The 25800-nt window shown below is 38.0% G+C and overlaps 2 protein-coding genes and 1 pseudogene across 2 annotated transcripts; 1 reads left to right on the forward strand and 2 right to left on the reverse strand.

Annotated features, from left to right (window-relative positions):
- Window positions 1–4895: 4895 nt before the first annotated feature.
- Window positions 4896–6291, forward strand: LOC126632469 (uncharacterized). The gene has a single exon (XM_050302895.1). The coding sequence runs from the start codon at window positions 4970–4972 to the stop codon at window positions 6008–6010; it is 1041 nt and encodes a 346-aa protein (XP_050158852.1). The 5' UTR covers window positions 4896–4969; the 3' UTR covers window positions 6011–6291.
- A 7426-nt stretch (window positions 6292–13717) lies between these two features.
- On the reverse strand, window positions 13718–18472 carry LOC126632467 (uncharacterized; annotated as a pseudogene).
- A 925-nt stretch (window positions 18473–19397) lies between these two features.
- Window positions 19398–24994, reverse strand: LOC126632468 (uncharacterized). Its single transcript, XM_050302894.1, has 18 exons — window positions 24658–24994; window positions 24380–24567; window positions 24134–24238; window positions 23961–24032; window positions 23689–23836; window positions 23367–23449; window positions 23082–23137; window positions 22406–22542; window positions 22217–22307; window positions 22045–22110; window positions 21700–21922; window positions 21248–21349; window positions 20936–21021; window positions 20725–20847; window positions 20381–20450; window positions 20198–20289; window positions 19936–20040; window positions 19398–19845 (listed from the first exon to the last, which is right to left on the reverse strand). The coding sequence occupies exons 1-18, from the start codon at window positions 24834–24836 to the stop codon at window positions 19732–19734; spliced, it is 2040 nt and encodes a 679-aa protein (XP_050158851.1). The 5' UTR covers window positions 24837–24994; the 3' UTR covers window positions 19398–19731.
- Between the last annotated feature and the right edge of the window lie 806 nt (window positions 24995–25800).

Consider the following 25800-nt stretch of genomic DNA (forward strand, 5'->3'; position numbering starts at 1 on the left):
TAATTAGCAAAATATCATGAACCTCACTCAAAATACCAACCAAATGGCCGATCCTCCTCCTCCTAAAGGGGCCGGCCACACCCCTATAAATACTACCTCATTCTCTCCAAAACTCAATTCCAACTCTCTTGCAAAATTCTCTAAATTTTACAAACACTTTTCTCTCAAAATTCTAACTTTGGCATTAAAGGTTCTTTGGTCAAAGCCTCCCTTCATCATGGGCGCGTGAGGCTCTTGGCCTTGACCTAATGTGTTATTTGTTTTGTAAGTACAATTTTGTCCAAGAAGATGGCAAAATTTTACATCCACACATATAACTTGTTTATAAAGCCAAATCACACAATACCAAAAGTCATACATGTAAACTAACAATGGACTAGCCATAGGATGACAACAGCACCACCAACTGGTGATCACCAACTCAAGAGGCTTGGAGAAGACATAGTTTAGAACATGGGCTGGCTGAACCCTAGATTAGATTAATCCCAAATCCTAACCACAGTTTTTTAGGGTTGAAATTTTCATGATTGACATTAATGATAGGGAACTGAAAACGAAGACGAATCCAAGGATATTCAGCACGTTTCATGCGCCAAAATGATCTCCATGAAAAAAATCATGGGAGTTGCGAGAGAGGCTGTTGTTTAATATTAAAAATGCTTGCCAAATGGTTTTTTATTGAAATCCTATCAACTTCTTACTTATCTTCTCATTTCAACTTTCTCAACATATTGGTTTGGCACAAAATTTTTAGGCCTACTGGGAGAGCCCACTTGGCCCAACAACCTTTTATACATTTTTCCGGTAGTAATTTTAGGTACCATTGCATGTAACGTAGCTAGCTTAGTGGTTCTAGAACCATCAATGATTGGTGAACCTGCGGATCCATTTACAACTCCTTGGGAAATAAGCCTGAATGGTATTTCTTTCCAATATTTCAAATACTTCGTACAGTGCCAAATAAGTTATTAGGTGTTTTTTAATAGTTTCAAAACCTACAGGCTTAAATTCCCTCCATTTCGTTGTCCTCTAGCGACAACGGTCTTTTTGATTGATATCACTTTTACTTTTTGTGGCATAAGGGGTAAAAGAGTAGACTAAATCTCACAATGGTCAAGTCATAATAATTCATTTATAAGTAAAAATGAATATCACTAGAATGTAGTATTAAATGGCAGGGAAAAAATAGAGTTAAAATATTAATTTTAAGTGCAAGTGGAGTACACATGACATGAGAAGTAAGAAGGTTGAAATGACAAGGTAAGTTAGAAAAAAAAAATTCAGTGTGCTATTACACGACCCGTACACAAAGTGTCATAATACAAGGAGTTGAATTTTTTTTTTAAATATCCAACTATTTATATTATGACACTTATATACCAGGCCATGTTCTAAGCACAGTGAAAATTCTTTTTTAAGTGAGAAAATTACTAGGATTTCTCTCATTTGAAAAGGCAACTTGACCTAATCAATTAATATTAACCCAACTAATCATCTCTATTAGTTTATTTTATTTGTCTAATTTTGTGGATAATGCTCTCTTATTGAAGAGAGAGGCACCGGCCTTGCTCCACAACAAGCCAAAAGTCATTGCATCCACAGTTATCGGACTGAATAAATCAGAAGTAAACAACATGCATAATTAGACAAGAGTGTATTATGATAGAAAAAGAGTGTGATTATCATCTTTCTTTCTTCAGTATATAAATAGCTTCATTAAATCAAAGCCACTATTTGCAACAAGTGGTTAAGAGATAAGAGTGTTAATCCGTGTACTTGAGGTCATACGTTAAAATATCTTATTTTTCAATATCGTTTGTATAAAAATAATATTATAAAAGAACAACCAAGCCACGAGTTGTTAATGAGCAACCTGTAGACTACAAACACAGGCGTCATAGTTCTTGCTACATTTTTTATTTACTATTTTGTTCGAAGTTAGCTAGCTTCTTGTACATATATGAAACTTGAAAGGCAGGGGCATGTTTAATTTATGGGTTGTGTCAATTTGTGCTTGTCATGAGTCAAGAATTTTGTTTTAATTTGCATACACACGTACGAATACGATGCCTTGTTTTGAATTAAATATTTAGGGTATAGATGTGCAATCGTGCGTGTCATGCACATTTTGACATTACTCTTATCAGCCAACGATTCAACCCCGTGAGCTGTCTTCACTTCTAGATGGTCTTTTTCTTCTTAATCCCATGTGACATTTGTTTATGAAACTAAGACGGAATGTTTCAAATGTAAACGTAGAAGTGAAGAAGATTCAAGATTGTATAATCTTCTTTGCTACTCGCATGTTTCCATGAGCATGTAACTGTCCACGAAAAAATTCATATACTTAAATGGTTGAATCAATGTGAGATTATCAACAAATTTGAGATTGGTCATATAAATCATGATGTTCATGTCACTTGTACCAAACAAATTTACTTACGAGTATTTTAAGAAACACTGTACCATAGTATAGCTCCTCGTTTGAGGGCAACGCTTGCGAATTTGAGCTTCGCAAGATAGCATAAAAATATATATCTGAAATATAATTGTAGCGAGTGAACATTACTCTTTGAAAATTTGTCTACATATCTCTTTATCCCCAAACATCTACTTGCTTATACAATAAACAAATAGTGCAGAACATTTGTTTATACCATTCACAAATAAGCACAAAAATTCAACTAAATTAGATATTAGAGTTGGGTGATGCTAAGAAAATCATCTATTTAAACTATATTTTATAAATATATGACGTGGTTACTGATGATTGGATTATTAGTCAAGTATTGATTCATGTGCTTATTTTTTATTGATGACACATTACATGATTTACAAATTTTATCTAAAATAATTGGTCTACCTAACATTACTCATTAAAGTGGCGGCAAGGGCTTATCAATATGTACCAAAATAATATTTGTGATGGGCACAAAACGTGCACCCACAATTTGAAAGTATTATCATGCAACCTTAAGGCTAACTAGGCCGGCTGCATTGCCCAACCACTACTTTACATCTATTTCTAAGACCCTAACCCCGCCATGTGCTTTTGCATCTTTTGTTCCTCACCAAAGGCCACATGTATTTGCTGTACCAAGTAATAACGTGGATAGCATTGCGTGCAACCACCAGTGACACATCAATTGAAAAAAGAAATTGACATCTTTGTTTCGAGAACAACGCATATGGCACAATACATCGTTACTATGTGAAAAACATTTATAAATATCATTGTATCATGAAATAAAATGTCATGATAGCAATAGATTAGTGCTATAAAAGTCTCTTCTTTATTTACGAAATAAAAAGTTACTGAAGAAAATTATGGAGAGGAGCAAAAATTGTTGGAGGTGTGTAAGTGTATAAGGTGATAAGGTTTTCCCTACCAAATTTGTTTTTCTGCACAAAAAATCAACAAAAGGGGCTTATGTTATGTCACAGCTTGAGATTCAGCTAAATTCGTCAGCTGTACAACATTTTGTCACCATAAGATGTATTTGGGTCCCAAAAGCAAGATATATAGCTGCACCCAACAACATCAGTCTTATTAGATGTCACCCTTACATGGCTCAAGAAAATTGATGAGGCTTCAAATATTTCTAGAAGTGAGATTTAATCTAAGAGCGACTTTTGGCACGTTTATAAAGCCATCAAACAATATCTTGAACCAATTCAGCTAATCTTTCAGGTAGGTGAGGCGTCAAATCGAGAAAAAAAGTATATACTTTTTGACAAGGCGATACTATATGAATCGAGAAAAAATTGAACTTAAATACGAAAATACGTAACATTCTTTAATCAACTTAATTGAATTTACAAACGAAACATGAATTAGTTTAGAATACATCCGCTACGATGTGGTGACAATCATCATGCCAATTAATCTGCATAGTTAGCTTTATTTTTCCTTAAACTTTACTTCATCATCATCTCGAATGGGAAACCCAAAAGGATAAAATAAAATATACAAAAAAGCGAATTTTACATGTTTTATTATAGAGAGGAACTCTCTCAAAATTGAAACTTTCTATGAACTCTCTGTCACCTTATGTTTTTTATACGATATTTTATAATGTTGGTATGAAAATTAACGTTAAACTGTGAAGTGACAAAGAACTCATGCAAAGAATCCCACTTTTAAAATAGCCCTTATAACATTTCTCCTTACCATATTTCTCAAGCAACCCTAGTCATGTTCCCCATGATTATGACACATTATACTAACCTGCATTATATTTTGTTCATATCATTCGGTTGGGCTTTATAAACACATGCCAAACTTATAGCCATAATTAATCCCACATCTCAGGTGAAAGCAAAGCAATCGACTACGTTGACTGCATGGATTGTGGTCAAACCAAATAAACTTGGAGGCAAAGAAACACAGGTGAAACGTGAAATGGGTAATGCAGTTCATTGCGCCATGAGTTTTACTTTAATATAAATAGACCTCACCATCATGTAAAGAAAATTTATGAGTATCAAAAATGCAAGTCATTTGACGTATTGCATTACGTGTTACATATAATAAAATGAACAATAGAGTTTAACATCCGCATTTAATTTTAATTAATATGTTGTCATCTTGATGTTGCTACGTCTATACCCTCAATTAATTTCAAGGAAAATTTATTGTAATAAGAAAACACAAAAAACAAAAAGAAATGATGAGAGTTTTGGCATGTGATGTTTTAGTGTTTTATAGCACAAGTAATAATAGAAAATAAACCATGATTAGCCACAAAGTATTAAAAGGCGGCTCCAGATAAATCATTAATCTAATCCTTGTCTTAATGTGATGGTCATTGGTCAACAAACTCAACCTTCTATTGTAATTTCTATGTTCCTTCCTCTACTTGTACTCCATATATATGATTCACCTTTGTCTTTTCATTTTTCAGTCTCTCTCAAAAACCAAACTCTCCCAACACAAGAAGCAAAGCAAAATATAGATTGATCATTATCCATGGAGGTGATAATACCAAGTAGAGCAGCCATGGATTTCGACTTCAACAGCGCTCGATCCTCGCAGTCTGTGACTGAGCCTTCGACACCAAGGCGGTTTGGGGACTTCTACATGAGTGCACCAACAAGCCCAACTCGGATGTCCGAGTTTTATAGGGATTTTGAGGAGTTTTCCAACATGAGTAACTGGGAAGATGATGAGGCAGCATCTCAAGCAGCCACGCCAAAATCGCCTAAATCGCCTAAACGTGAGGATGACTTTGGATTCGTTGACTTTGCTTTTGATGTTGGTGAAGATGTACAAAGAACTTCTCTTTCAGCTGAAGAGCTTTTCGATGGCGGCATCATTAGACCCTTTAATAAGCCTCCACCCACTCCATCATTTTTCCGTCAGGTTCTGTCACCTAGACGGAAAAAGGGTAAAGAATATCCGAAGACCCAAATGGACAACACAACAAGAAGAAGCGAGAGAATAAGCGAACAACAACAAAGAGGTAGAGAGAGAACTCCAGCAGCCTTGTCATCCTCCCTTTCAGGCCGAAGAGCGACAAGATCGGTATCACCTTTGAGGGTCTCCGAGTACCAATGGGTAGAAGAAGAAAAACAAAACCAACAGCAGCAACGGAAGCAACAACAAAACAACAAGCAGTTAACTCCCAAAGCTATGTTTACATCCTGCACAGATTCTAAGGCTTCAAGAAAATGGAAACTAAAGGATTTTTTGTTGTTTCGAAGCGCCTCGGAGGGAAGAGCCACAGATAAAGATCCATTCACGAAGTACTTAACTTTGTTTAGGAAAAATGAAGACGTGAAGAACTCCAGCTTCAGGTCAATAGACAGCCCGGCCTCAGTTTCGATCTCGAGGAGAAGAGGGCCGCCAGTTTCAGCTCACGAGTTGCATTACACTGCGAACAAAGCAGTGTCTAATGATATGAAGAAGAAGACCTTCTTGCCTTACAAGCAGGGCATTTTGGGCAGATTGGCCTTCAATCCCGCGGTCAGTGCCCTTGCCAATGGCTTTGGGTCTCTTTCAAGAAAATGAATATCGATCCCCAATTGATGATTTGATTTGTTCTTGAGAAACCTTTTTTCTTCTCCTTTTTGTTGTAAAGTTGGTTATTTGTTGCTAATTAGCCGTGTAGAATATTCATACATGAGAGGAGAATGGTTGATGGTGGTGTGCAGTGAAAAATCACAAACATAAAGAAACATCTGCCCCATTACTGCGCATGTACACAATTCTTAATTTCTTTGTTTGATCTCAAAGTTTGTAATTGGAAAAATACATACATATACTGGAAAAAGCGTAGATTTAACAATTCATACATGAGACCTTTTGTCGTCATCTAAATTGGTATTATTAATTTGCACCATAACTAATGTTTCTGACCCCAGATCAGCCTTAATCCATATTTGAAGATTATCAAGTTCGAATGATTCGAACTTGGATTATTGGATTAGAAGTCTTGTTAATTATATCGGATCTGGTTCAAACCTGAATCAAAATCCGATCTATTGTCAGATCTAACCACAGAAGTAGGATTAACTGCTCTTAACCATTTTAACTACAAATCTAGCTTAGTGAAATCGAATGTGAACATTTTAACTTTTGAGAAAGCATAGACTTCATAATTGATTATCCTAATTCAACAATCTAGAAGTCAATACGTCATGGTATATATAGGATAATGGTCATGTTCTTGTATTCTTTAATGAATACAGAAACCGTTTTGATAGCATTTGAATAGTATTCCGAAATATCTGTACTGAGAACATTTTAATCGTTAAATCTTGATTTTTATATTTTTAATTTAAGATTTAACAAGTTCAAAATCAGGATTATCTATATATAGGCCCTTGAAACTTTAAAATCCCCAAAAACTTGTAGCTGTTGTGGCCTATATTTAATAGATAGGTGCAGCAAAGAGAAGAAGAGAGAATGGAGAATAGGTTTGAGGAATTGTGTGTTAATTCCCCAGTCCTTGTGCCTTTATTTATAGTAATTAGGAGGAGAGAAACTTGCTCTCCAAGTAATACAAAGTATATTAGGAAAGATCTTCTAGATCCCAAAGGATTCCTATTTTATCTCTACTTAGGATTTACACAATCACATATTGATAAGAACATATGTCACAACACTCCCCCTTGAGTGTGCAAATACTCAAGTAGATGGCGCATCAGATCTTCAGGCAAATGTAGAAGTAGTGGATGAAATCGTCTCGTTTAGTCGGCACAAGTAGCGAATGCGAGTCTCAAAAGACGGAAGAATGCAGGAGTGGTAAAACTCACAAAACCTTACTATGGCAAAACCCAAGGTGGGAGAAAAGCCCATAGGCTAAGGAGAAAAGTGAGAAGTTGCATTAAGTCAAAACTATACGTCTTCTGGACGCAAGTAGAAGAGCTCACAAGGGTATGATCAGCCCAAGATGGGTGCCTCGTTAAAACCTAGTTAGGTAGCAAAAACCCAGTGGGAAAAATGCTCCTAATCGTAGGGAAAAAGAGTACATTAAGATCAAGTAAGTATACTTCTAGATACTCCCCCTGAGTTTGACAAAACTTCCAAATGAAACTACAAACATTGCAAATGAGAAAGTTACGCATACCAATTCATTGGACAAGCTTCTGGAAGGTAGACTTTGGTAGTGACTTTGTGTAGATGTCTGTAAGGTTGTCTGGGATTGGACTGCTTGACTTCAATCTTCTGATGCTCATGCTGATGTAGACACAATATGCTTGGTGTTGACTTTGTTTGATGTATCATGATCTGGTCGATACATACAGCGTTGTATTCATGGATCATTGTTGGGACTCAACGATGGATGAAAATCGCAAGGATTTTGAATATGCTCAACAAGAATTCTCGACCATATCTCTCACGTGATGAGACATAGTGAGTCTTGGAGCGATTCAAAGGTTTCGCAACAAAAGGTCTATCTAGTTAACCTCCAAGGTATTGCGGTGTTCCTTAATGGTAAAGACATAACCATGCGGGAACGTACCTTGTGCGGTCAGACAAATGGTCTGATTCAGCGAATCCCACAAGGTAGGCATCATTCCGAAGATCAAGGGGGTGTGATCTATTCTGAGATGCATAGGGAATAAGCCCAAATCCGTAGTAACAGAAAAACATCTTTAACACCAAATTTGGTGGTGGCGTGTTAGGCGCAGTGCTGCTTTATGCCAAAAGATTATCAGCACATAAGATGTCTGATCTAGTGCATTTGAGCTAAGTACAACAAACGCCAATGGTATTTAGATATGGCTGCCTCACGTTCCAATATGGAACCTTATGCTCCATACCCTCCGTAAAGGTCTCATTTGCATCTAGCATACAGATGATCAGGATATACTCAGACGTAACACCTTCTGGGTCTAGTTTGAGTGGTGAACCAGAATACCATCAAAACTAGCTCGAAACTTCAGGTCGAGGTAATGTCAAGTTCTCCCAAGATCATTCATCTTATAGTCCGATATGCGAGTTAATTTTCTCAACTTTAGCAATTTCGGATTTTATACACGCAGGGGCATATATCCCTAACTGATCAAATATTCACTTAGACGGGTATACCACATCCGCCCGGATAGTTCTGCATCCGTAAAGTGAAGGCCGCTTGAGAATCAAGAGGATGTTCTTGTGGTCTAGAACTATTTGAATCAGTACATGTAAGTCCTTTGGAAACTCCATGTAGGTTCATATCACGATCCTAGAGATACTACAACCACGTTTGTAATGCTGCGATCAATCACATGGCGTATGAGAGAAACCTTGCGCCACAAGGCGTCATATTGCACTATTTCATTCATCTCATTCGTCATAGATTGATTCTTTTAGTTGACCAATCAGTTCTACGTTGATATTAATCAACGGAACGCGGTTCGTTATCGTCGCTTTTCATTTATGTCGGTACCATATAAATGAAACATCATTTATGATAATCTCATTCCAATTCCATATCTCATCCAAACTAGTATACTGGACCAAGAACTTCAGGTCTCGGGAGTAATCCGGATTTAATCTCATGAGATGAAAAGGTCTGAGACAGCGATCGAGGGGCGGATTCATTCGTGCCACGTTCCTCCTCTTTTGGGGAGGTGAATCCTCGAACCGAGTGATCTACCATGCTTCTGGCATAAGATAGATTGATTGGCTAGCCGTCAATGTACGAGGGTCGGCCATAATTGTGGCTTTCCTACTTTCAGGACAAAGGTCCGAAGTACATTTGGTACACATCTTTGCAGGCACATTTGCAGCTGGTATATGTGATCTCGTCACTTTTACTAGATCAGAGGAAGTGTCTGGTTAAACTCTGACGATCTAGATTGGGATCGATATGAGACATAGTGGGGACGTCCACGATAATTCGCGTCGTTCTTTAGGAACGGTGACGTTCTTATCTCCCCCTAATGACGGGAAGACTGTCTCATAAAAGTGACAATCCGCAAAACGAGCGGTAAAGAGATCGCCTGTCAAAGGTTATTTAGTAACGAATATTAGAAGGAGAATCATAACCGACATAGATTTCCATCCTTCCCTGAGGACCCCTTTGTTTTTGTGTACGTAAGGGCGGCGCAAAATGGCACATAGACCGCACAACCAAAGACGCGCAGATGCGATATGTCGGGTTCGTATCTGGTAACCAACTGACACGCGCTTTATAAGGTTGGGTCGTGACGGGCCTCAGGCAGACCAACATGGTTGCTTGCAATATTGCATGGCCCCAAGCAGAGGTCGGGAACTGTGGTACGTATGACCAGTCGACCACGCAATCATTTGAAGGCGTTTAATGAATACTTCTGCTGGGTCGTTCTGGGTATGAACATGGGACTGGATGTTCAACTTTCAAAAACCCAACCGACATGCAATATCCATCGAGATTTAAATTGTTCGATGTAAATGTCGATGTAAATTCTCCAACTTATCCAATCAAATAAATTTGATCAGATAATCAGGGTGGTGAGCCCTGAGCTTGTTAATCTGAGCTACCAGTGTGGAGAATGCAACTTGTGGACAACAACCACACGTGTGACAAACGTGTAGAAGCATCAACCAATACTATAGAATATTTAAATGGTCCGTAGGGTGGTTGAATCTATCCACAAATGTCCCATTTGAATCCTTTGTAAAAAGATGGAGGGTGCTAAGGTATAATACGTGTCCAGGTATGATTTCTTTACTTCTGGTAAAAGGATGCCCAAAACGGCGCATCACGAATCATCCTAGATATCCCAAATGTACATCCATAGCGAAAATTCCTTAGGAATCGCGGCTTCTGGCCGGCCACATAGTGGACTTGAATGGATGTAATCCATGCGTTAAGCGTTCCATCTTCTCTAGAATATGCATTTAACTATATTCGTAAGAAGTGCAAAATGGTAATATGCCAAGGAATTTTACTCCATTTTTCTACATTGGTTTCAATATGGTAATAATACTCTCGAATATCCTTAAAGCTCAAAAGGGCGTTCTTCCAAAACGAAGTGAGTATAAGGCTTCCCTTTATGGTAAAGTTAATACCATTGGACAATATAGGGCAGTGCCATGCCCCACAATCAGGTTGGATAAGCCTGAAAGGTTGTCAGGGGATGATTAGGTATGAAGTTAGCATAGAACCAGACAGCTAACTTCCCCACAAAACATACCTAAGCATGAGTTAATTGTAGTCACATGTGGTAATCTTCGTTAATTAACTCTTTTATTCAAGAATAATGGTGACATCCAAACACTAATCTTAAATCTGAGAACAAAATAAATTATTCACAAAATAAACCAAAAAAAACAATGGGGTTCGGCCAATAGGCCGTCCATGTCAAATTTCGCTCTTCCAAATGTATTAGGTGGAGCAAAATGAGTCTCACAAATGGACTACGATAATTGTACCTATTCATGGACGTAACAGTTTCAATCATGTTTTGCTTCAGGCAAAAATTCATCTTTGCATGATTTGAAACAATCCATAACGGATTTGAAGAGTCATGGAGTCCTCAGCAGGGAGGTACTTCCATTGGATATGCTTCAGGCATAATTCTTCGAATAAGGATCATGGCGGATGCTTATTCACGTCTTGTATCCACATAAAGTAGTTTACTATTCGAAACTTCCAAATCAGTGAAATCGAACTTGTTACGGTTCGACAATACGCTGAATGGAGGAAACAAGAATGTGATTGGTGTTTTAGGAAATAAAATTTCCATAAACAACAAATTTAGAACATTCAGGTTCTAAGACATGGTTTGGTTTAAACAGATTTAAGCATGGAGAACTTCGGGTCTCAACATGAGTGTTGCGCATTAAGAAACTTCAGGTTCATATGGCACTTTTCCGAAACTTGGGGTTCGGAAGTATGAATTTTAAGTTCATAATATCTGCAGACAAACACACACACACACACATATATATATATATATATATATATATATATATATATATATATGCAAGCAAATATACAACAAGTATGTGCAAAAATATAACTTTAGGTTCACAATTATAATTGAATTAATTTATTTGGACTTCGGGCCAAATTAAAATGTGGGTGAAAAATTTGAAAACCCATTGGGCCTAAAAATGATTAGGAAAATAAAATTCGGGGCCCATAAAAAAAACTAAGTCACGAGTGACTTGAAAAAAAATTGATCCATACTACCTAGGCCTAAAAATTGGGCTAGGGGTCTCGGGTGGGGCTGCAGGCCCACAGAAAAAGACTAGGCTGTTGTGGGCAGCCAAAAAAAATCCTTGCTTTTTGATCGCGCGGGCTGCTTCAGGCAAGCCCAAGAATTTTTATTTTTTATTTTTTTGTTATACGGGCCGTGGAAAACAGTTAGGCCAAAATAGGAGGTCCTAAAAAAATGTTTGGGTCACGACGCGTGAGCCCAAGGCGAAAGAGGAAAACCGAGAGAGGGTCCAACCCAAAAATATGGGTCACAAACCCAGTCTTATTGGGTGTGTACAGCCGGGGAAGAACACCAGTGTCGCTTCAGGCGACTGTCCTCTGAGGTTGTGGCACGGCGAAGCACGGGGAACCTTAGGAGTGAGTTCGAGGCATGGTGGTTCATCCAAGAACTAATCATAACGACGAAGGAGGGTCCTCGACATCGGGGAAGTGTGGAACCCAGGGATTCGATTCGGGAATCTTCGATTTTAGTATTGAATTTCAACGGAAATTCAAATAACATCGTTGTAGTCGACGATGAAACCCCAAACTATCACGACTGCAGGTCGTGAAATCTAGAAAAAAAATGGCAACGCCATGGTCTCGGCTTCCGGCGAGGGTATGTTTTCTGGGTTGGGGATGACGCAAACAGCATCGTGTTGGGTTCTCAGCATAGCAGAGCTATGCTCCAGTGCATCGCAGCCCTATGGCTTACAAAGCGGCGCGGCTTAAAGCCTGCAGCTCGCTGGTTAGGGTCTCAAAACCCTAATTTTTCAATTTTTTTTTTTTTCAATTCAATTATATGCATATATAATTCAATTGTATATATATTTCAATGAATCACGTATTTACTTTGATGTATATGCAAATAATAGTTTCAATGCATGTACATATGTAAGATTCAATTCATGAAAAATATCAAATTCACATAATTGTAGCAATTTTGGTTATGAGGCATACACAATTTATGTAGAATCTAAAATACGTTAAACGTAAAGTTGGGTCATGCATCATGGTGAATGTTCATGCGATCAGGGCTTCAAAAATATCGAGTTAAAAGCCGTTGTTTTAGAAGAACCTGATTGCGTGATGATATGAATGAACTGGTTTGATGCAGAAAAATTATTTCTTCAATTTCGGCTTTCATCTTCAAGCTTGTATCACGTTCAACATAAGAAGAAAAATAAATTGAATCAATAACAATATATGAATTCAATAAAATCAAGATTTAATCAATTAAAAATAATTGAAACGTAATACTCCCCTGATTGTAGACGAATAAATTCTCTTTAAATTCTTCTAAGCACAGCGTGAAGAGCGTGCTGATAACGTGTTGTGGCCTATATTTAATAGATAGGTGCAGCAAAGAGAAGAAGAGAGAATGGAGAATAGGTTTGAGGAATTGTGTGTTAATTCCCCAGTCCTTGTGCCTTTATTTATAGTAATTAGGAGGAGAGAAACTTGCTCTCCAAGTAATACAAAGTATATTAGGAAAGATCTTCTAGATCCCAAAGGATTCCTATTTTATCTCTACTTAGGATTTACACAATCACATATTGATAAGAACATATGTCACAACAGTAGCAAACTTATAAGTTATATAACCAATGACAAAACCCATTAAAATAGCCCAACTTTTGGTGCATGATTTGCAAACTCATCCACATGGAATTTGTCCTTAATTGGTAAAATGTCCTTAATTGTTAAAAAATAAAGTTAACAAATATTTATAGGTATTTAAAGGTTTCTTAAGGCCTTCACGATAATGTTCTATGATCTTTTAAATGCTTGAAATGAATGTTTAGAAAACATGAACGCAACTGGTAGCAAAGAGTTGTATTTTATTCCAACTAGATAGAGACCAACGAACTATTAGACTAATCTATTGTCCTACGTGATTTTAAAATTGTCGATAACGGGCGGTAGGCAAAACACATTGTCAACTTCTAGACGTGAGATTTCAATTCTAAGATGGGATGTCAAGGCTTTAAAAAAATCGTATAGATTTTCGCTCTACGGTTTTGGAACCGTATATACGTATAATTACTCCAAATGACTGTTTGCCTTAATCCAAGGTCAAAAACCTTGATCGTATATCCGAATAGATTAAAGCTCGTTTAAATTAATCATCTGTAACGGATCCAAAGGTTTTTTAAAAACTAGCAACTTTTTCTCAGCTAGATTGCACGGAAACCAAATAACGAAACAAAAATCTGCAGACGTAATACCTCATACATAAAGGGAGCATAGGCACCTCTTTTGATAAATGCTTAATTGTAGTTATCAATTCTGATTGGGGTAATCTCATCTGCAACCTTGAAGTGTCCGACTAAACGTGCAAAGAAGACCATTTGTTGTTCCAACGTGAACTTAATGTTCTCAGCCTGCATATAATATCGGATCAACAGGGATATAAATTTTGCAAGTACATAACACAGAAATTACCTTGCGGAAACCGTGTTGTTCTCCTTCATACTCCACAAGAGCAACAGGCAAACCCTTTTCCTTCAAAGCATAAATCTTACGAGCTTGTGCTGGCGGTACAGACTACAAAAATAAAATTGTATTTTCCAAACTCAATTTTTACCCTTTTATCTCATCTCCTCTATGTCAAAATTTTCATCCGTAGTTATTACACAGTGAAAGAGGGGATGAAAACGCATATGACGAAGAGTATAAAATGGCACGATCTCCCTACCTTGTCTTCCAATCCTTGAAATAAGATTATGGGGCAAGAGAACTTATCAACGAAGTTGATTGGCGACCTATCTGGCGACCTATCAAAGTAATCTTTTTCACTACCTGCAACCAATTATATTTGTTTCAGTGGCCAAATGGCATCAGTAACGTCAAAGCATCAAATGTGATCTTCTGACTTACCAACAAGATTATCGATATAGTGAGATTCAAACTTGTGAGTTTCTGCCCTCAACATTGCTAAGTCAGCTATCTGTTCATCACCCGATGTGACAAAAGAAACTCTCAGCTTTCAAGTTCTTAGACTATACCGTGTTACAGTAAAAGAGACAAAGAGATGAAAAGTAAACGATAGAGCTAAGAACTCACATCATACAACGAAGCTCCTGCATGGAAAGTGTCTCTAAAAGCAAGAGCAGCTAAGGCTGTATAACCACCTGCAGAGTCCCTAGTAAAACATAGCCGTTCGCCATCTACCTTCCCGGAGTCCACCTACATAACAAAACATATATAATTACCATGGGTTGACAGGTGTTCTACCAAATTCACCACCACCGTTACTAAGGGGAGGATGGATTAATACCAAATATCTAGCACAGCTGCAACAGTCATTTACATCCACAACTCCCCATTTTCCCATCCGCCCTTCGCAATATTTTCTTCCATAGCCTTAAAACCCTTAGCATAAGATATAATGAAATATATTTTGAAATGCAGTTTATTTTACTTGACAAACTAACGCATGTGATTAAAAAAATAAGAAAATAAAGATTGAAATGTTTAGTGTCACAAGAGGACTCATAAACTCAAAACCAATGAACTCTAGAACTATCAATGTGCAACAAAAAGATCCTATAGAAACCAAGTGCAAAATGTAAAACTATAATATACGGTTAAGAGCAAACCAGTGCTTCCACCATAGTTGACAGTAACAAATGCCCAACCACGACTAGTCCAGTACTGAATACTCATATTTAAGACTCTGCGTGATTCAAATGTAGGACCTCCTGCAGTAAACGAAAGAGGAACTATACTGTAACAAATATATTTACATACAAAAGGCAGTGCGTGAGGGTGCTTTATGTAAACAATGCTGGTGAGATATTTCTGAGGAGAAAGTATTATTTGATATCAATTATCCAATTTTCCCGGATCAAAGTTTCTGTTCATTGCAACAAATAGATAATATTGTCCTCTAATTTAGAAACAGAGGCTCACCTTCATCCACTTGGGAACTTGCAGAACAACATTTGTAAAAGATATGACACAATATAGGAAATATAGCTAGGAAAGTTTCAAACCACAGCATACCATGGGCTTGCAATACAAGTGGAGGCTTTTCGTCCCGAGTAGCTTTGTACTCCGGATTCGATGGTGTATAAAAGTACCCAAAGGCAAATTCGCCAGGAACTTCTGTTGAGAATTCTATGAATTTGGGTGAAATGAAGTAGGAATTGTATTTTTAACAATCAGGTGAAGACGACCAAATAATCTTGAATTCAACCGCTTCTGATTTGTCGTCGTCTAAGGTCACCTGTACCAAAAGAGAAAGGTTTAGTGATACAAAACACAAGTGGTCTAATATACAACAAAAGCCCTTTTCCAGATATGGTGCAACAGAAAGAAGTTTTTTTGGACGTCAAAGGTTGATGAACACCTTTGCTACAGACAATGGAAGAACTTCTGATGCTCCTTCTACGAATAGGCAATTGATCCCTAAAGTCTGCGTAGACAAACATGCAAATTTTAAAAACATCTAAGCCGGTCAAATGTTTAACAGCTTTGGCACAGAAACTGAACGAGCACAAGATTTTTAAAGCGTACAATATTATCTATGTCCGTGAAAGGAATGTGAAGCACAGTTATTGAGCTCTCAAAATCATCTAGAATTCCGAGATATAACCTCCCATTCTGCCTGCATGCAAACATCCAAAATTTCTTTACAGACTCTAGCTTTACCCATTACACAAAATAAACATGCCGCAACCGCACCTAAATTTCGTACCTATAGCTGCAAGGAATTAACATATTTTGCTCATGGCCCTGAGTAAATTCATAAGAATTCATTCGAAAATTCCACAATGGTCTGGAGAACTCAGCAAGCCAAGGATAAAGGCATATCACCTCATTATTAGACCCAACCTGTTGTGAAATAAAAATTGAATTAGGAAAACATACATGGATGAATCCCAAATAACTGCTGTTCAACCGGAAAAAAAAAATGTTCAGGTATCGTCAAATTTGAGTATATTGTCCTTATACTATTTGCAATGGATCAACCGCAAACAAAAATGTTAAAGTACGAAATTTACCCATTTATGCAGATTCCAATACCCATGTTCCCGGTCAGATATAAAAAATAGTTCCCCTGCACATAAAGCATAACACAAAGCATCTGACGGTTCAATATATTTCCTACCGTAGATTAATATCAACTACTGAACATGTACAACGTGAATCCCACGATATAGAATCAGCAGAAACAGAAACTTGAGGCATTCCATTGTGAAGAATAACAATCAAGATTCTTGATCCCGGCTACTAGAACTTCTCAATCATAAAAGAAGTTCCCCAAGGATGCACATTTAAAACCTTCCCCACCCCCCTCCCCCCCCCCCCCCCCCCCACCATAAAACAGATGCAACAGAAATTTCTACTCGATCAAGTTCAGCCTAATATATTTACTGAGCACGATAAGTAATTTAGCAAACAACTTTGAGTTTAAATTTGTTTCTCTACCAAGTACATCAAAAAATCACCTTTAGGTGACCACTTGGGTTCAGTGAGAGACTCGATAATTTTGGGGTCACAGCCAGCAACACAGACACGTTTATAGACTTCTCTGCATGAAAAAACCAAGAAGCTTAACCTGACTAACAAAAGGAACATAGCATAAATTAGAAGAGCAATGGCATCCCGAAGAGAGATTAGCTACATACCCTTTTTCAGAAATATAGCCAACCCAAAGTTGAGCTCTATTCCATGGCATGTTAGGATGAGGCCATTCAATCCATGCCATTCGTTCGCCTTTGGAGTCCAGACGCGGGAAGGCATAGAAATCATTTCCACTTACTAGTACTTTTGGTTCTGTATGTCACATAGATGCCCACATTATGAGTTCGTTTGTAGTGTTTACACAATGTACTATGCAATTGAAGTGAAGCAAGGACTTGGGTTTAGTTTTTGGCAAACTCTGAATTAATAATTACCCATAATATCCATGCCGGGAAGCTCTACTGCTACAATCGTAGTGATCGGTTCAGATGCACTTTGACGAGCATCTACAAAATAGGAGAGATTGGATTGACACTGCACATTCCTAACAGTAATAGAAAAAATAAAACAGAAGATGCTATGTGCTTGGCATGCCTTCCCGTAGAGTGACATAACGGTTGAATCGGGAATCAAAAACCCCGTCGGCATAGCTGACAACTGGTCCACCATAATCTGGAGTGAGTGGTATCGGTGCAGGAGAAGAATCTGCTAGTTCAAGCAAAAACAACAACAACAATAATACTATTAGATAGCAACCTAGCACCTTAATTTCAATTAAACATTAATTATACAAGTTATAAATATATATATATGTGTGTGTGTGTGTGTGTAAGGAGCTAACCAGTTGTGGACTGTTTGTAGAGGCGCTGGTCGTTATAATTGGAGAAAACGAGGGTATCTGTATCCCGTGAAACACTGAAGGCACCGCCAGTTTCGGAGCCCTGAGCCATCGTTTGCACGGCGTACTCCTTCGGCGTGATGTCAACCGGTTCATCCCCCGCCCCCTCCGGTTCCCTCACAACAACCTTTCGTCTATATATACACATAGTATTTGTGTACAGTAAACCAATCCAATGAATTTAGAATGAAAGACAGATAGATACATGGATGATTAGATATAGATACCCTGAGTCGCCAGGGCGTGACTCGAGCCATAAGAGGCGGCGGAGGGAATCGACGGCGGTTCCACCGAGTATCTTGGAGGCACCGGAGAAAACGCCGGGTGTGATGGGGGATTTCCAAGACCCATAGGGAGCTGTGATTTTCTCCACTTTCATATTTTCGAAACGATAAGTGGTCATAGTGTTGAAGTTCTACGTTTTAGATGGGACTGCTGATACGTTGAAGTTGAGAAGAAAGTGAGAAGAAAGTAGAAGAACCGACATGCAGAGATGAACGTATGAAGAGGATGAGGAAGGCTGATTAAGAAAACCATTTGACTCGTACAAGGAGGAACCGCCACCTCATCCCCTTTCTGACACTCGCCACCTCTCCCCTCAATGCCACGTTGTTCAGTCTTTCGTTGCTTTGCCAATAGGGTTACCACTTATACAGTACCGTTACATCGTCACGTACTAGAGACATGTGAACAAAAGTTCATACATACATTTGCACAGTGTCATCCGCGTGTCGTATAAGTTTTACTTCGAGAAGGGGAATTCAAACTCGTTACAAGAAATCGGTGAACAAAAGGTTTATACATATATTTGCTTTGCTACGGTAGCATCCCGTGTCATGTAATTAAGTTTTACTTTTGGAGAAGAATTTAAACTCGATACAAAAAATCGATCACATCGATCTAAATAACTGATGTAATCAACAAATATTTTATCCCATGACACGTAAAATTTATTGTTATGGTCCTTAAAAATAGCAACTTTAGTCAATAAATTTTAGACTAAAAAGTTCAACCGCTAAAAATATCGATGTATAAAATATCGTGAAATATACTAAAAAAATCATATATAGTCATATTTGTCCTTTCAAGACACATGCTGAAGCATGGGAACCTTAACTCCAGTGTCACCATCCTTAAAATATGTGATGCTTACGTTAATGGTCACAATTCTTGCACAGCATCTTATGATTCTCGAAATATTAATAATTCGAAACGGATAGAAATCAATAAATTAGAGATAGCACTCAATACGAGACAAGTGCCTTCGCCCATGAGCAGTAGGTCTCGGGTTCGAGACTTGAGAGCAGCCTCTCCATAAATGGGGGTAAGGCTAGCCGACATTCACCTCTTCCAGACCCTGCGTAAAGCGGGAGCCTTGTGCACTGGGTACGACGACTCAATACGAGACAATCTGCCTTGTAATCGACTATATATTTCTCCTCGTGTCTATTGAGAGAAAATACACATTGATATACAACCGAGGATACACAAGCGCATCAACACAAACTTCACATAGGGTTTAAAATACCACATTACGCATGTAGCCAGTAGCCATCCCATTTGCGCCAATATTTCAAGCTCCATCTCAAAGTTGTTATTTATCCACAGTTTTCCTTACTAAAACTAGCAAACTGTTTTCTACTCAGATGGCACAAAAGTATCCTCAGAAGAAGCAAACCTGTAAACCTATATGAAAACATAAGACTCGAAGCTTCCAGCTTGAGGCGCCTCCTTCGGGTTAAATGTTTAGTCGAAGTTATCAATTTTGATGGGATTAATCTCGTCCGCAACCTTGAAGTGTCCAACTAAACGTGCAAAGAAAACCATTTGCTGTTCCAGCGTGAACTTAATGTTCTCGGCCTGCATACAAGTAGCACGAGATCAATTTACTCTTTCGGATCATTTGAATTTGTTAATGCAGCATACAACAGAAAATAGTATAGAAAATACCTTGCGGAAGCCGTGCTGTTCTCCTTCATACTCCACATGAGCAACAGGCAAACCCTTTTCCTTCAAAGCGTGGTAAATTTTACGAGCTTGATCTGGGGGTACAACCTACAAAATAAATCGTAGTTTATAAAATCAAACTTGAAGATGATAACTAAAACCCAAATGTACCACATTTATCGATAAATTCATAGGTTCCTTTCTCATCAACATATTCTTGCTTTATTGTATGGTGACTGGTAAAGAAAAGGCAACATCTGCTTACCTTGTCTTCCAACCCTTGGAATAAGATTATCGGGCAAGAAAACTTATCGACAAAGTTGATGGGCGACCTATCATAGTAATCCTTTTCACTGCCTGCAACCGGTTAAAATTGGTTCAGTTTCAAGACAATATCAACAAAAACAAAAGAGCAACGTAAAGCACCAAATGTCATCTTTGGACCTACCAACGAGATTATCAAGATAATGAGATTCAAATTTATGAGTTTCTGCCCTCAACATGTTTAAGTCAGCTACCTGTTCGGGGACCAATACAAAGAAGAAGATATTCAGTTTTTAGTTCTTAGAGAATGTAGTGCAGTATAAAATGATATTTTGTAGTGACACGAGGAAGCGGGTGAAAAAAATAGGAAGAAGAAAGAAAACAAGAAGCCAAATCTGAAATAATCCAAAACAATAAGTTTTACATATTGCAATAATATAACCCCTTCCTGTTCTCTAGTTTTAAGAGAAAATGAGAAATTAGTTGAGAGGACAGAAATTAACAATGAGTATAGAGTTAGGTACTCACACCATACAAGGAAGATCCTGCCTTGAAGGTGTCTCTAAAAGCAAGCGTAGCTAAGGTTGTGTAGCCACCTGCAGAGCCCTCAGTAATACAAAGTCGTTCCCCATCTACATTTCCGGAATCCACCTATATAACAAAGTTTATATTACCAGGCTTGACTGTGATCCATCAAAATCAACATCACTATTTAGGAGAGGGGAGATAAAATGGATACCAGATATCTAGCACAGCTGCAACAATCATTCACATCCACAATTCCCCATCTGTTCAAGAGCCGTTCCCGATATTCCCTGCCATATCCTTTAAACCCAATGTGTTAGATATAGTAGAATATAATTTGAAAGTCAATTCGTTTTACAGCCAAACTAACACCATAGGTAGCCAAACATGTGAAAAATAAAAAGAAAAAAAAATAAAGTAATAGAATTTGAAATATTGAGTGTAATCTAAGAGTTATAAACTCAAGAAGAAGTGTGAAAAGATTCCCCTAAAGTGAAACAAGAAAAAGATAAGGTTAAGAACAAACCAGTGCTTCCACCATAGTTAACATCAACATATGCCCAACCACGACTCGTCCAGTACTGAATACTCAGATTTAAGATTCCATGGGATTCAGAGGTAGGCCCTCCTGTAGTAAATCAAAGAGAAACAATAATGTACCAAATTTTCCAGTAAAAAAAGATAATGTAACAAAATTTATTCACTAGAACAGTTAACCTATACATTCAAGAGAATGAATATATTTGACAACAAAAGGCACCTAACTAAAAGGCATTGCATATGCGCAATTGTAAAGCTACTAGTGCAGATGATGGTATCCTCTGCAAAAAATTACTATATATTCCCTGGTCACGTTGAACTTTTGGTTTACGCCCACAATTGTTTAAGAAGGTGCAGAACTATTTGCAAAAGAAACGCCCAAATAAGGGCCACTTAGGAATTATAATTATGAAAATTTTAAACCACATAGGCACATACCATGGCTTTCCAATAACAGTGGAGGCTTTTCACCCTTAGGAGCTTGGTAATTGGGATTTGATGGTGGGTAAAAGTATGCAAAGGCAGTTTGACCTGGAACTTCTGTTGGGAATTCAATGAATTCAGGTAGGCTAAAGTAGGACTCGTATTTTAAGCAATCAGGTGAAGAAGACCAAATAATCCTGAAGTCAACTGCTTTCATTTTATGGTTGTCTAAAGTCACCTGCGAGGGAGAATAAAAATGTTTCAAGACACAAAACCCAAGTGGTTCAATTTCTAAAACAATGGCATTTGCCTAGCAAAAGAAAAAAGGTTTTATGATGGGACATAAAAGATGGCAGACACCTTAGCAACAGCCGACGGATGAACTTCTGATGCTCCTTCCACGTACAGGCAATTGATCCCCAAGGTCTGCACAGACAAATATGAAATTTTTACAACGAAAAAACTATGATCAGGTCAGGAACTTAACAACTTCAGCACAAAAACTTGGTGAAAACAAGGTTTCTAGACGTACAATATTATCAATATCTGTAAAAGGAGTATTAAGCAGAGATAGTGATCCGTGCACATCATCCAGGATTCCAAGATATGACCTCCCCTTCTGCCTGCATGCAAACATCCATTATTAAGCAAGAATAGATAGCAATCATTGCAAATTACAAGTCCAAACAAGAAACTCAAAACAACCAGAAATAATTCTTACCTATAGCTGCAAGCAATTATGTTTTTACTTTCATGGCTCTGAATAAATTCATAAGAATTCATGCCAAAAACCCATAATGGTTTGGAAAACTCAGCATCCAAGGAATAAACTGATATGACCTCATTACTAGACTCAACCTGTTGATACAGAAAATGTGAATTACGAAAATATGTATCATATGAAAGCCAATTGATGCCAACTGACAAATAATTGTTGTCCGACTAAACAGCAGACTCCAGCAAACATAAAACTGAGCACACTCTTCTTTGACGCCAAAATACCGTTATCCAATTAAGCAACAACAACAACAACAAAGCCTTTTCCCACTAAGTGGGGTCGGCTATATGAATCCTAGAACGCCATTGCGCGCCACACAGCGCGCCACTTACGGGTGACGCCCTAGCTTTAGCGCGATTTTGTTCTGGATTCATTTTCATAAGGATTCGACGTGATCATGGAGTGCCGGCTGTCGACTACCTGACGCCCTCCCCCTCCTCCTTTATCCGGGCTTGGGACCGGCCATGTAAGACATAGGCGGAGTTACCGTTATCCAATTAAGCAGAAAATAAAAATCCATCTTCCAACTAGATGATACTTAACCATATTAGAAGGAGTACACTGTTCTTATCATTTGTAATAAATAAGCTAGACAGAAATGCTAAAGTACGGAACTTACCCATTTGTAAAGATTCCAGTACCCACTTTTTCTGTCAGTAATAAAAAATAGTTCCCCTGCATTCAAGTATACCCAATTAAAGCATGCAAGGGCATGAAGCAACTGAAAGTTCAACAGTTTTTGGCCTAGGTTAATAGAAATATTTGAACGTGTAATACAAAAATATCACTATGCGAACAAACTCAAGGAGTGAAAGAAATCGATATATTCTAAGAGAGTAGTCATAAAAATCTGATCCCTGTCAAAGCTACTTAAAAAATTTCCTCAACCACGTAAAAAAGGTACCTTTAGAGGACCACTTGGGTTCAATTGGGGACTCCTTCATGGAAGGATCAGAGCCAGCAACACAAATTCGTTTGTAGATTTCTCTGCGAGAAATAAACATAATTCCATATTGATCATATGTAATTATGGTAGCAATCCATAAATATATCTACATTATATGTAAATATAACTGAACTCAATCTGCATGAAGTGTGTGCCGACATATCATACTTTCCAAAGGTGATTAGTTCCTTCAGCGTGACCTAATTTATCTTGGAAAGATAATTTTTGGGAAGGGGATGATAATGAGCAGCAATGTTATCATGAAAGGAGATTCGCTTACCCCTTTTCAGAGATATACCCAACCCAAAGTTGAGACTGATCCCATGGCATGTTAGGATGGCACCATTCAATCCATGCCAGCCGTTCACCTTTGGGATCCAAACGCGGGAAGGCATAAAAATCCGTTCCACCCACTAGTACTTCTGGTTCTGTATGTCAAATGGAGTCCAAACTAGTTAAACAATGTCAAAGATACCGCAATATCTTTAACAGTTAACAAATACTATGGCACTGTAAACTGAAGCAAGACATGGGTTGTTGATAAACCCTTACCCCGAATGTCCTTCCCATCAATCCCTACTGAAACAATTGTTGTTATCGAATTAATGCTGCTTTCACGACGATCTACCAAAAATATGAGAAATTAGTTTGACACATAATCCCTCATATCTTATAAACAGAAAAGCAAATGAATATACTTCTAAGAATGCACTACAACCACATACCTTCCTGTACAGTGACAAAACGGTTAAAACGTGCATCAAACACCCCGTCAGCATAACTAATAACCGGCCCGCCATAATCCGGTGTGAGTGGTGTAGGAGTAGAATCTAATCGAGACCCATAAGACCACAACACCAATATTAATACAAGTTATCATATTTTCAAATTAAGCGTTAATTACCAACCTTTTTCCGAGAACTTGCAAGTACCAAGCATATAAAAGCTATGATATTGATAACGTCACATACCATTGGAACTTAGAGATTGCTTGTAGAGACGTTGATCCCTGTAATTGGAGAAAATGATTGTATCCCCTGAAACGCTGAATGCACCACCTCCGTACTCCTGCGCAACCGTCCGAACCGCATAGTCCTTCGGTGTAATATCAACTGGTTCGCCCTCCGGCCTCTCCGATTCTCTCACCAGAACGGCCCGTCTATACATACACCATGTAATTCCTCATCGGCTCATCCATACACATTCACGAAGAATTGGAAATAACAGATAGATATAGAGAGATGGATACCCTGATTCGGAGGGGCGGGACTCGAGCCAGATGAGTCGGCCAAAGGAATCGACGGCGGTGCCGCCGAGTCGCTTGGAGGCGCCGGAGACGACGTCGGCGGAGATTGGGGATTTCCAGGACCCGTACGGAGCTACGATTTTCTCCAATTGCTTGGCTTCCAATGAAGAAGAAGTAGTCATTTGGTGGCGGCGGTGGCTGTTCGTCTGGACTCTGGAGCTGAATCGTTGACGGATTCGATTGAAGGAAGACGAAGATAAGCGAGTGTGAGTGATGGTTTTCTGAATCACCCAATCCGCGTTTTTATATTTTAAAAATAACGGACCTGCTTCTCTGCCCTCCATCCTCATCGTCACTTCCTATTTTATTAATTAAATCACGTTAATATTTTATATTAATATTTTTTATAAAGATATTAAGATAAAAAATAATAATGATATAAAATATTGACGTAATTTAATCATGATCGAACAAATAGAAGGAAATGAAAGTGTATAGAACTGAAAGGCAGAGAAGCGGTCCAAAAATAACACCCTTTTTCAAACATTTACGGAAAAAAATAATAAAATATAAAACTGTTGGGAGAGTTTTGAAATGGGCGGGAAAACGCGGGCTTTTTGGAGGCGGAGTGGGTCAGGGTGATTCTGAGGCCTTATATGGGCCGTGTGATGGTCCAAGTTTAATGGCCTCATATATTGTTATCTTTCTAAGCCCAATCTAGACTTTCCAAGTTTCTATACCTCTGTTTTTTTTTGTTGCATTTTTTTCATCACTCTTAAGTCGTGGCAATATTCAACACTATATTATTACTGTTGAATAATTTTAAATTTAATATTTATTTATATTCACTACATATATCTTAAAATTTAAACTTTTATAACGGTGATAAATAGGATGGTGAGCATCACCATCGTGGCAAAGCCAATGTGGAGGCATTGGCTGCTACGGACCCCAATAACATATAAAATCTCCCTTTTGAAATTTTGTTTGACCCTGTACTAACTAAGACAAATGAAATAAGGAGACCCTTAATCAATATTTTTTAAATTGACACAAACCAAAATTGCGTCATTTTTGTTCTGTTTCACTTAGAAAAAAAAGTTTAGCATGATAATTCTCAAACAAGCTGAAGATTTATCAAGCACG

This window comes from Malus sylvestris, chromosome 8, assembly GCF_916048215.2.
Source record: "Malus sylvestris chromosome 8, drMalSylv7.2, whole genome shotgun sequence".
NCBI lineage: Eukaryota > Viridiplantae > Streptophyta > Magnoliopsida > Rosales > Rosaceae > Malus > Malus sylvestris.

Excerpts from the sequence above, each read along its gene's own strand:
- LOC126632469 (XM_050302895.1), top strand. The coding sequence starts at position 4,970 with ATGGAGGTGATAATACCAAGTAGAGCAGCCATGGATTTCGACTTCAAC.
- LOC126632468 (XM_050302894.1), bottom strand. The coding sequence starts at position 24,836 with ATGACTACTTCTTCTTCATTGGAAGCCAAGCAATTGGAGAAAATCGTA. Across the intron at positions 23,837-23,960 it reads TGATGGGAAGGACATTCGGG|AACCAGAAGTACTAGTGGGT; the intron begins GTAAGGGTTTAT and ends TTTGACATACAG. Across the intron at positions 23,450-23,688 it reads GGGTATATCTCTGAAAAGGG|AGAAATCTACAAACGAATTT; the intron begins GTAAGCGAATCT and ends TATTTCTCGCAG.